The 12,334-nt window shown below is 41.5% G+C and overlaps 1 protein-coding gene across 2 annotated transcripts in view; it reads left to right on the plus strand.

Moving 5' to 3' along the window:
• Window positions 1-1,855: 1,855 nt before the first annotated feature.
• LOC145533831 (desmocollin-3) overlaps window positions 1,856-12,334 on the plus strand; it is a 51,008-nt gene continuing 40,529 nt past the window's right edge. For both annotated transcript variants that reach the window (XM_081561168.1, XM_081561169.1), the window contains exons 1-3: window positions 1,856-1,993; window positions 9,389-9,473; window positions 11,034-11,233. In XM_081561168.1, coding sequence (XP_081417294.1) covers window positions 1,925-1,993; window positions 9,389-9,473; window positions 11,034-11,233 — 354 coding nt within the window. In that variant the 5' untranslated portion in view covers window positions 1,856-1,924. The remainder of the gene's footprint in view (window positions 1,994-9,388; window positions 9,474-11,033; window positions 11,234-12,334) is intronic.

Consider the following 12,334-nt stretch of genomic DNA (forward strand, 5'->3'; position numbering starts at 1 on the left):
TGAGCTTAGTGTCTGTGTCCTGAGAGCTTAGGCCTAGTAGTTCAGGAAAGCCTGAGACTTTAGGAAAACCCACGACTTAAACAAGTAGCCTCTTGAGGGTGACCAGCATGGGATGAATGAAGGTCAGAGTGACTTCTCTGATTAATCTGCACTGCCTGAGAATCCTGACCTTGGAATTTGTGCACAGACTTTGAGAAGCAACAACACATGTCCAAGAGGGAGTTCATCCTGAGTCTAGTAGGTGGAGGCTTAGAGAACACAATACTCAGTCTGCTGCTGCTGCTGCTGCTAAGTCGCTTCAGTTGTGTTCGACTCTGTGTGACCCCAGAGATGGCAGCCCACCAGCCTCCGCCGTCCCTGGGATTCTCCAGGCAAGAATACTGGAGTGGGTTGCCATTTCCTTCTCCAGTGCATGAACGGGAAAAGTGAAAGTGAAGTCGCTCAGTCGTGTCCGACTCTTAGCGACCCCATGGACTGTAGCCTGTCAGGCTTCTCCGTCCATGGGATTTTCCAGGCAAGAGTACTGGAGTGGGGTGCCATTGCCTTCTCCGAATACTCAGTCTAGAGAGAAATAAAGGGATGTGACCTAATGTTAGGGGGCTTCTCAGGTGGCGTTAGTGGTAAAGAACCTGATTGCCAATGCAGGAGACATAAGAGACTCAGTTCAATCCCTGGGTTGGGAAGATCCCCAAGAAGGGAGAAGGGAATGGTTACCCACTCCAGTATTTGTGCCTGGAGAATTCCATGGATTGAGAAGCCTGGCAGACTACAGTCCATAGGGTTGCAAAGAATTGGACATGACTGAAGCGACTTGGCATGCACACCCTAATGTTATAAGCTACCTCTTTATTGAAAGGTTTAGCATACTGGGCTATGATCATTATCTTTAATCCCTTCTAGACTTTGCATTGGTTTGGGGGGGGATCTGGATTGTTTTCTTTCCTGCAGTGCCTGTGCAACTCTTGGCCCTGATGAACGTTTGTTAAATGTTACTCAATCTGGAAGCCTCATTTTAGACTAGAAGCTTTTGTGTGGTGAATTTTTCTTTGACCACGAACTGAAAAACTGCATCTTAGTACAATTACCAGGTACTTCCTCAAATCAATAGTTTCATATAAGAAGAACAAATTCCTTCTTACAAGGTTCAAATAAGGCCACACCATCTGCTGGACATGAAAGCTCTGAGCTTAATCCCTCGCATTTGGGGTGCGTGAAAATGGTTGAGATGTCAGCATTTCCTTTATTTGCTTTCAATTTCTGATGTACCCAGTGTCAGCTTATTCGTGCCACTGGCGATAATTTCTCTTCAGTCCTTTATCTTATCGAGGGAATCAAGTTTGGAAAGAATACATATATTTTGCATTAACTAGGAGACTTCGCTCAGCGTTTGATCAGAAGCTGAAGGGAGGATTCGCCGGTCCAGTGACAACGGTGTTCCTGGCACCCAGGAGCGCCCGTGTTGGGGCAGGGATTCCCTGAAGGCGGTTTGGGGTTCTGCAGTGGGAATGCGCCGAGCGGCGTCTGCGAGGAGGACGCCCCAGGAGTCAGAGCGGAAGGCGGGGCAGCCGCCGGGTGCGGGGCGTGGGAGAGCAGGCCGAGAGGGGGTGGCCTGGACGGCTTTCCCGCGAGCGAACACCCTGCCGGGCCGCCGAGAAGTCGAAGGGCAGGCTCGGGCAGCTCCCCCGGCGGCTCTCGTGGTGATAAAACTTGAGAAATAACAAGGAGGGGCGGCTCGGCGTCTCCGGAGTCCAATCGCGTCTCAGGAGCGAACACGCTCTCGGGCAAGACAAGCCTGAAAGAGGCCCGGGAGACTTAACGAGCAGCAGACAGCAGCTCACCCGCGGCGCCCCTGCACCTCGGCGGCTTCTGGTCTCCTGCATCCCGCCCGGTGTCCACATCCTCCCGGCCCCGGCCCCGCGCCCCGATGGCTGCGCCCCGGCCCCGGAGCTCCCTGCGCAGAGTCCTGTGCAGGGAGCTGCTCCTGACCCTCTTGGTGAGTGGAGCCCGGGTGCGGTGGGACCTACCCAGCGTCGGGATGGAGCAGGGAGTGGTAGTGGATGGGCCATTGTCCTGCGGGGAACCGATGCAGGCGAAGCGGACCGAAAGGGGACGTCCGCGCCTCTGCTCAATCTTGCGGGGCACGGACGAACCAAATTCGGGCTCGGAGGGATGAGGAGCGGAAAAGCGTCCTAGTGGGACGCACCCGGACCGAGGTTTTTATCTGGGACTTATTCGATTGTTTGAACATGGGTTGGGCTCTGCCTTTCCTGGGCTCCCTTTTGCGCAGCCGCGAGTGGTCCGGGTTGGGGTTCGTGCTCCTTTCTTGGCTCCTAGTGATGGGGGTGGCTTTGGGTAATGAGGGAAGAAGAGTGTTTGGTTAGGTTCCTGAGGATCCCTGAGTGAGTTACAGGGCGTTACTGGTGGCTCAGACGGGTAAATGCCTGCAATGCAGGAGACCCGGGATCGATCACGGAGTCGGGAAAATTCCCTGGAGAAGGCAATGGCAACCCACTCCAGTATTCTTGCCTGGAGAATTCCATGGACAGAGGAGCCTTGTGGGCTACAGTCCGTGGTGTTTGTTGCAAAGAGTCGGACACGGAGTGAGTTACAGGGGTTGCCCCTCACTCCGGGGTCCCCTGGGATGGGGACATTGGTGGGTGGGGGGGTTGGAGCGGTGTCCCTGGGTCCCGGGGTTGAGTTACCCCTGAAAAGCAGCTTCCAGGTTTTGCCTCGTTTGATGGCTATTCAGCAACTCACCGGAGTGGTCCACCTCCGCGAGCCACCCGGCCGGAGGCAGTGTACCTGGGGCACCAGGAGGTGGACGGCTGAATTAGGGTTGGAGGTTGGGGTTCGGTGGTGTGATGGGGGAGTGGGGTAGGGTGGGGCAGAGCGGATAGAATCAGGCTGAGAGGAGTGTTGGGGTAGGAGAGTAGGGTTGGGTGGTACTTTGTCCGGGTCCAGGAAGGACTGCACAGGCTTAGAACCCAGCCTGGGGTCTTTTGTGCGCGGGATATCTAAGACCCAAGAAGAGATTCACCCGGAGAGGAAGTTTGGGACGATTCTCGAACTCGGGAGACACAAAGCAAAACGTGGGGAACCCTGATGGTGCTATTCCGCTGAGCTGCGTTCTAGGCGTGCTCTGGAAAGGAGCCTCGGACCCTCGACTTCCCCGCGCGTGCCCTCAGGTGGCGAGAGGGACCAGCCTGGCTCGGGAGCAGGTCGACTCTGGCTGGTTGGATTCTTGGTGCTCTTCTGCCCCCAAGCAGGGCGAGTGGGTGCAAGCTTTGTCCTCTGTTTGAATCATCGAGTTATGAATAAAGGATTGGTAGCTATGATCGAAGATATGTTTATGGACAAAGCATCGTATAAATGGGCACGTCGATCTCCCTGGCAGCTATTCCAAAAAAAAAAAAAAAAGAGCTGATGACAGGACTCTTTACACATGAGAACTGCTCTCAGAGTGTGCTCTTTTCTGACACATTTCAAAGCGTTTCCAGCTAATCTGTTTAAAAGCTGAATTTAGTGTTCTGTGGTTTCTCTGAGAAAGGAATTCGGGAACGGAGAGAAGAAACTGTGGAGGTGCTGGGTTCCCAAGATTTCCCCTGTATTCGCTGGAGGGGAGGGCGTGGAATTGGAGGAACCGTCTGGGTGGCAGGGGGTGGCGGGTCGGGTGTTGGGGTGTGGCAAGACAAGAAGGTGCCTGTATATCTAAATAGAGATAACATCAGCTTTAGTATACGATCTTCTTGTTTAGGATTATTTTTTATAAGAATTTCCTAAAGATTAGATTAAATGGTATCCTGGCTCCCCTGACCAGGGATGAAGCCCACACCGGCTGCATTGGAAGAGGAGTCTTAACCAGTGGACCACCAGGGAAGTCCCAAGACTTCTTGGTGACCATCTTATGTCTGTATTTCCTTTGGACTCCTAGGGCCTTTCCACTTTTCAGTTTAATATTAAGGGCATAGCATTTTGGAAATGCAATTTTCATTTTATGGAACCCTTAACGGAGCTCTCAAAGACAATCCCTTGTTTGAAGTGAGAACCCTTCAAAGCAAGTCTTTAACACAAAACTGAAAATTTTGACGTGTTCACTTTCCCACACCACTGCCCCATAGTTTGTGGGATCTACCCTCTTCCCTCTTTCACTTTTCTCCTCCTGAATCTGCATCCCTGTTCCACCCTTCTAGCCTCAGTATACTTTGTGTGTACTCTAAACTGCTACTTAATGTGCTTAGTGGCTCAGTTGTGTCCGACTCTTTGCAACCCCACCAGGCTTCTCTGTCCATGGGGATTCTCCAGGCAAGAATACTGGAGTGGGTTGCCTTGCCCTTCTTCAGGGGATCTTCCCAACCCAGGGATCGAACCCAGGTCCCCTGCATTGCAGACAGGTTCTTTACCATCTGAGCCACCAGGGAAGCCACTAAACTGCTACAATTAACTGCAAATCCTAATCATGTTTCCTTACACATATACAAAGAAAGGGGGAGGAAAAGGGAAGAAAGGAGAGGGAGAATCTAGAAAAGAACCGTGTCAGATCTTCCTATTATTATTGAAAGAACTGAGTGTCTCTTAAAATGTTTCTCCTTTTGATGTAACACAAACTGTCAGGAATGCTGAAAACTAATTCACATTAGCTCAGTTGCTCAGATGTCTTCTCCTCTGTTATAAATAATGAGATCCTTTTCCATGTGTATTTAATGTTGTTTGCCATATCAAATCCACTTTGGGAATTCCTTTATTCTATATTATAAATGGTATGTACTTGGACATGGTTCATCTATCATTTGCTAAAAGGGCTCTTCAAAAGAAATTAAAATAGCATTTTGCTTTATAATATACTCTCCCCTTGAAGTGTGTGGAATTCTATCTGCAACCGGTGTTGACAGCCTGTGTGTTGCGTCTTTTCCCAGAATGTATAGTATTAAATAATGAGAATAATATGACTCCTTTCTCAGACATTTTGGTTATTGTTGTTCTTGATACCATTTGACATATTCACCTTTTTAAAATAAAAGTGAGTATAATACTTTATATTATCTTTTACATTGGAGGGGAAAAAAGGCTTAGGACAAATAAAGGAGGAGAACTAGCTTATTTCTAAACTGTGTGCTTAGGAAGTCAGAGTTGTATTTATTTATATCAGTGCATCTTTATTTACCTTCTTCAAAGAAGGTTATTGGTGTTCATACTGAGATACAGCTATATTCTGCTGTACTTTCTGAGTCACTAAATACGTGTAAACCATGCACATTTTTTGGTCCTGTTGTAATCCTTGTGACAGTTGCCATGCCATATATGGTATCTCTGGTGACCTGTGGCTAATTATACTTCCCATTTAACTAGGATCCCATCTTACGGAGTTTGGATAGAAAGAAATTTAGTAGACTCATCAAAGCACTGAGAATATAGAAAGGTAAATCTTACAATTCAAGGTGATAAGAGTTTGAAAGGTAAGATTTCTCTCTTGGAGACAGCCAGTGTCCACAGGAGAAATGATGAATTGAAAATTCTGTGATCGTTATGTTCAAGAAGGTATCCTTTATTTTCAGATATTCTGTAAACTCCTGTTCTTTGGCTTCATTTTCCCTCTGTTGAGAAAGGTGTCATTTTAGAAAGCTTACCTTGCGCATTCACTCTAAAATTGAGCAATAGTACAAAAGTGAAACACTGGCAGGTACACCATTAGTTTTCATTCTCTCTTGGCATTAGACAGTTCCATGAGGATTTGATGATTTGTATGATAAGCTTTCTATGATACGATTAATTAAATTTGGACAGGACTATGAAATGAAACAAAGCAATTTATTTTTCCCAAACTAGACTATACTTTTTATTTTTTTTTAAAAAACTTAATTTGTTACATTTTAAAGTTGCTTACAACTCTAGGTTCTGTCAATCAGATATTTAAAGTTGTTCTAGAGTGTTCCTCATTAAAAGAAATTCTTTTATAACTCAGTCAATCCAGAATTCATTAACATTAAAAAAATTCTCTTTCTATCTTGTATTTTTCATTGGGCAGTCACCAGTTATTCTTAAAATACCTTAAAAGTTTGTCATCTAATGGTTTTTTTTACTTTGTTTTCAGTAATATGTCCAAGTCTCACTAACATAGCATTACATTTTTTTATATTTCAGGAAACTTAGCATAACTGAAATTTATATGTGAATATCATCCTTTGCAATATCCATCCCTTATATTAGAGCGTCCCTGATAGCTCAGATGGTTAAAAAAAAAAATCTGCTTGCAATACAGGAAACCCTGATTGGATTCCTGGGTCAGGAAGATCCCCTGGAGAAGAGATAGGCTACCCACTCCAGTATTCTTGGGCTTCCCTTGTGGCTCAGCTGGTAAAGAATCCTCCTGCAATGCAGATCTGGGTTGATCCCTGGGTTGGGAAGATCCCTTGGAGAAGGGAAAGGCTATTCACTCCAGTATTCTGGCCTGGAGAATTCCATGGACTGTATAGTCCATGGGGTTGCAGAGTCAGACACGACTGAATGACTTTCACTCACTCTCTCCCCGGAAATTCGATTTGTGCCATAATTTCAACCACTGTCCAGCTGCTGCTGACTCCTCAATTTGTATTTCTGGCCTTGAGTTGCCCTTAAGTATAGGTCTATCTATCCAGCTGTCTTCTGGACCTTTCTCCTTATATTTTCTGTGTGTGTGTGTGTGTGTGTGTGATGTCAGACTCTTTGTGATCTTTTGGGCTGTAGCCCACCAGGCTCCTCTGTCTGTGGGATTCTCCAGGCAAGAATACTAGAGTGGGTTGCCATTTCCTTTAGGGGGAATCTTCCTGACCCAGGGATCGAACCTGCATCTCCTGAGTCTCCAGCATTACAGGTGAATTGTTTACCACTGAGCCATCAGTGAAGCCACTCTGCTTCCACTAGATTTCCCACAGGAATATAAAATTCAATATACGCCAGGCAAAACTCATTCTTTTCACCTCTCTTGCCAACTTTGCCAGTATTCTGCTCCTCAAGGAACTGCTCTCTTCCTGTATTACTGCTGTCTGACCATCTACTTTATCTATTCTGTATTATAAATGGTATGTACTTGGACATGGTTAATCTATCATTTGCTAAAAGGGTTCATCAAAAGGAATTAAAATAGCATTTTCCTTTGTAGCATACTTTTCCCCTTGAATTAATTGTACATCATTTCCAGTGATGTTTATTATACAAAGACAAAGTTGAATGACCTGCTGCTATATATTCAGCATGGATAAATTACACAACATAATTTGTGCAAAGAAATCAAGTTGCTTACAATTAGCGTATGACTATATATATGTAAAGCTTAAAATTGATAAAATGAACCAGTCTTCTTTAGGGGTACATACACATGGGATACAATTAAGCGGAAATGGGGAAGTAAATGATTTACCAAGAAAAAAGTCATCCGTTAGAGTTTACTTGAATTTGGAGAGGTTCCTCCATCAGAGAAGAAAATGCATTTGGGGAGAGTTAAATAGAACTTCGAAAATAATAGTAATGTTTTATTTCTAAAACTTTATAAATTTAAGGCAAACTATAACTTTAAGGCAAGTGCCCTAGTGTTTCTTTTATTTTTTATTAATATACATGTGTAGTGAGAATATATCTAAGAGGAACAGTTTTTTAAAAAATGAAACAAATAATGTAGAAGATTAACAAAACCAAACACTATTATTTGAAAGTACAGACCAACCTGCTACAATTGCACAAGTGAAAAATAGAAAAGACATAGATAAAACAATATTAGGAATAAAAACAGGCACGTTTATGGAGAGGACAGATGTTTTAAAAAACAGATAATAATATTTATATATTATTCTAGTTAATCTGAAAAGAGACAAAATAGGCAATTTTCCACAAGATACAAATTGCCAACACTGACTTGAGGAGGTGTACAAATTCTAAATAGACTTATAAAGACAAAATTAGAAGCCAAATGTCTCAGCTTACACACATCCTCATATCCATCAAGCCTAGACCTGTGTAATAGGTGAATTCTTCCATAAATATATGGGACAGATAACTTCTACCTTTTATAAATTGTTTCAAAGAATAGGAAAAAAACCTGGAACTCTCCCTAACTCATTTTATGAAGATGGTATGAAGAAAAAGTGGGAGCCTGATTTCCTTTATGGTCATGTATTTGAAATATTGAAATAAATGGCAGCAAACCAGACCAATAATGTATTTTTAAAAACATAAAGGCCTGTTTATAGAATTTCAGTTCTATTTCATTCATCTATATGTTTATCCTCATGCTAGTACCACTCTGCCTTGATTATTGTATTTTTGTAGTAAGTTTTGAAATTGGGAAAATTTTAAACTTTGTTCTTTCTCAAGTTAATTTGGGTCTTTCAGTGCCCTGCATTTTCTCAAGGACTGATTTTCAATTTCTGCAGGAAAACTATTTGGGATTGTGATAGGGAGTGCCTTGAATCTGTCAGATGAATTTTGGGAAAATGTGTTTTGATCTATGAAGATGGATTTTCTATTCTAAATGAAATTGTTTGCTTATTTTTGTTTCAGATTCTTTTCATTGCTAGTGGACAGGAATGCAACCAGTTTTCGTATGTTAACCTTATATTCTGCAGCCTTGCTGAAACGATTTATTATTTTTGATAGTCTTTTAGTGGATTCCTTAGGATTTTCTATGTGTAATACAAGATCATATTATTTGAAAATAGAAACTATTTTGCTTCTTCTTTCCCAATCTGGGTGCCTTTTATTGTGTGTGTGTGTGTGTGTGTGTGTGTCTGTGTGTGTATCACTGCCCTGGCTAGAAGATAGAAGCTCCAGTACAATGTTGAATAGAAGTGGTGAGAGCAGGCATCTTGTTCCTTATGTCAGAGGAAAGAATTCAGTCTTTCTCTGTTAATCATGATGTTTTTCTTAGATGCTTTTTATCATGTTGAGCAACTTCTCTTCTATTCCTAGTTTGTTGAAAATTTTTAATTGTAAATCAGTGTTGGATTTTGTCAATTGCTTGTACCTATTGAGATGATCATATGGCTTTGTTCTTAATTCTTTTAAAAAAAAAAACTACTTTATTGAGGTGAAATGGACACACAAAAAAGCCGTGCATATTCAAAGCACACCACTTGATGAACTTGGCGATAAGTATGTACCTGCAAGATCATCACCCTCTATGCCATAAACATATCCATTACCTCCAAGTTTTCTCTTGCCTTCTTCACTTATTGTTATTATTTTATTTTGGTAAGAACACTTAAGTTTTACCCTCTTAGCAAAAATTTTAGTATACAATACAATATTGTTAACTGTAGGCATTATGCTATACAGCAGATCTCTAGGACTTATTTATTTTGCATATCTAAAACTTTGTTCTCTATTCTATACTGTATTAATGTGACCATTTTTTCCTTAGGTCTTCAGTTTTGCTTGTGAAGCCTGCAAAAAGGAGATATTTAATCTACCTTCCAAACTAGAGGCAGACAAAATGATTGGCAGAGGTGAGCACTTTCAAAACAATGTTTTTAAAACAGAAATGTGATTTACTTATGCTGGAAAGAGCATATTATCCAATCTTTGCTTTTGGAATTAGCCTGAACATATATATAATTAGATATAATTCAAGATATGTTAAAATATATGTTCTGTTCTTTATAACTCTATAGAATTCTGCCATCGATTCTAAGGCAAATGCTCTAATCCATGCTTTTGTAGTCATTTATGTTTTAACAGTAAAAATTATGTGCATAATTATATGTAGAATGTAGCCCTTTCATTACTCCAGGTTTCCAAGCATTTGAGAGACATAGGTAAGGAACTCAGAGAGTCAGAGCAGAATTTTTATCAGTGCTGTGGCTGCAGTGGGAAATAATAACACTGTGTGCTGTTCTTTTCAAAATTGGGTTTAATCATTCATTTGGCCACTGAGAAGTTGGGGAACCTCAAACTTTCCCAACAGCTGGGCAGCTCTGTTCAAATGGAATTTCTCCATGGTACAGGGAATATTGGAGGAAAATATCATGATTTTATTGAGAGATACAGCTTGTCCCAGAGATACCAAATTTACTTTTTCAAATTCCTGGGAAAGAAGAAAAGAAAGGATGTAAAGAAAAGTTAGGGGTGTTCCTCTAGGGAAATGGACCAGAGGTTATCACTCTGTTAAAAATGTGAACAGAAGGGAAATATGTTATCACTTCTAAAGATGTTTAGTTTTCTTTTTTTTTTTTTTGACTTAACGTTTCCATCTGTGACAGATTTGAATTAAAGTGAAAACACTGCACATGGGTAACATATGAATTCTTTGAGAGGATATTACTTAAGTGGTTATGAGTCTATCAGTTTGGTTTCTGTTAAGGCAGATAGTGGAAGAATGGGATGCATTTGATACTTTTAGGTATAATTGTGAGACACTGGTATGAGACTTGTATTTTATAACTTTGCACTTGGGAAAATTCCCAGGGACAGAAGAATTTCAGAATTTCAGTGGGAAGCCCCAGAAAGCAAGGAACAAGAACACATAGAGAACTGTGGTCCCCAGGGGAGTTAGTGAGGTTGGGGTGGGGCAGCAAGAATTTAAAGATTTTTCTTATTTGACTATTTGCCAAACTCATATACTCTCTCACTCTTTGGGTTCATGGGTATAATTTCTGGCTGAAGACAGGTGTATCTTAGAAGACTTATTATATTGTTAAGAAAAATTCTTCTGTTTGTTTATCCAGGTGTGTGTGGGGGTGTGTAGTTCAGCTTTGTCATGATGGCAACATGCATGTGACTTCAATAGGAAGATCATTTCATAAGCCTTTTAGAAGGATATAAAAGTTTTAAGTATCTTATTTAAACAAATATGCAATCCAGAATTATCATTTTTAACAGAAAAAGAATGATCAGTTTTAAAAAATACATGTAAAGAGGCTGGTTAAGATAATTGCTAAATGTAGAGTGATTGGTTCATTTCATTCCACTTCAGGGTTTTGAAGAAGATTGTATACATTATTATAACATTTTTTACCCCTTTTTTACATATGTTTCTTACTTTACAATTTGAAAATTGTTACTTACAGTTAATTTGAAAGAGTGCCTCAGGTCTGTAGATCAAGTCCAGTCCAGTGATCCTGATTTCAGAGTTCTAGAAGATGGGTCAGTATACACAGCCCACGCTGTTGTGTTGTCTGATGAGAAGAGGTCTTTCACCATACGGCTCTCTGACACAAAGAAACAGGCACAGAAAGAGATTCTTGTGCTCCTGGAATATCAGAAGAAGGTATTCAAAGTCCATTGATATTTTCAGACGTGTTTTTCTTCTCATTTAAATGCTCTCATTAAAAATTGCAAAGAAGACAAAGGATAAAAAAGCTTTATTTTCCTCTTCTTTTTTCCCCTTTCTGTTTGCTTTTCCTTCCTCCCTCTCTCCTTTTCTCCCTCCTCTTCCCTTCTTGACATCGATTAGACATTGATTTTGGATCTGAATTTATTAAATCTAATGGCACCTCTCTGTGAAGGCTTCTTCCACCTCCAAAGTCTACTTGCTTTTGCTTGCCTGTGTCAGTTTGGTAATCCCTCTATTGTTGGGAATTTTTTATTAGTGCAACAACCTACCCATAGTTGCTTAAGGGTATGAGTCAGTTCCTTCTGTTGCCTCTGTTCTTGTTACCCCTGACCCGGAGTCAGTAGGTGCAGGTTAAATTAAGACCAAGTGCAGTCGTTCCGGCGAATAAGAGGTTGGTTTCAAGTGCCACATTCATTCTGATGTTAAAGTAGAACGGAAATCCTGGTGTGTGTATGTGTCTGAATGGTATCCGCCATCACCCAGGGATTATTCGCTGTAGTTCTAGATTCTACATCAAGAGGAAGGCTGCAGTGAATTACAACTAATCAGTGTGAAGTGTATTATATTAATGAAAAAGTTATTTAAATTATTAAATGCCTGCTTAGCACTTTAATAGTTTCTTAATGGATTATTAACTAATCCTCAGGAAATACCGCATCTTCCTTACTATACCATGAAATGAAACGGGAATCACTAAAAACTCCAGTAGAACTTTCAACAATGATGGAAATGTTCTATAATCTGCACTGTGTGATATGGTCACCCAACATTAATTAATTAATGACTACTGACAATTACCATGTGACTAGTGCAACTGAAGGATGGAATATATATTTTACTTCATTCTAATTAACTTAAATGGTCACACATGGCTTGTGGCTTCATATTGGACAGTGCAGTTAGAGTGTTCAGACAATGAAGAAAACGCATTATCTCACTCTGGTTCACCTGAGAGTATGAGGTTTTAGCAGAAAGAACAAGTAAGAGCTGTCTGTAGATTGTTAGAAAGAGGATGCATTCTCTGTTTCATTTGGG

Source organism: Giraffa tippelskirchi, chromosome 14 (assembly GCF_054371585.1).
Source record: "Giraffa tippelskirchi isolate mGirTip1 chromosome 14, T2T-mGirTip1v1.2.pri, whole genome shotgun sequence".
Taxonomy (NCBI): Eukaryota; Metazoa; Chordata; class Mammalia; order Artiodactyla; family Giraffidae; genus Giraffa; species Giraffa tippelskirchi.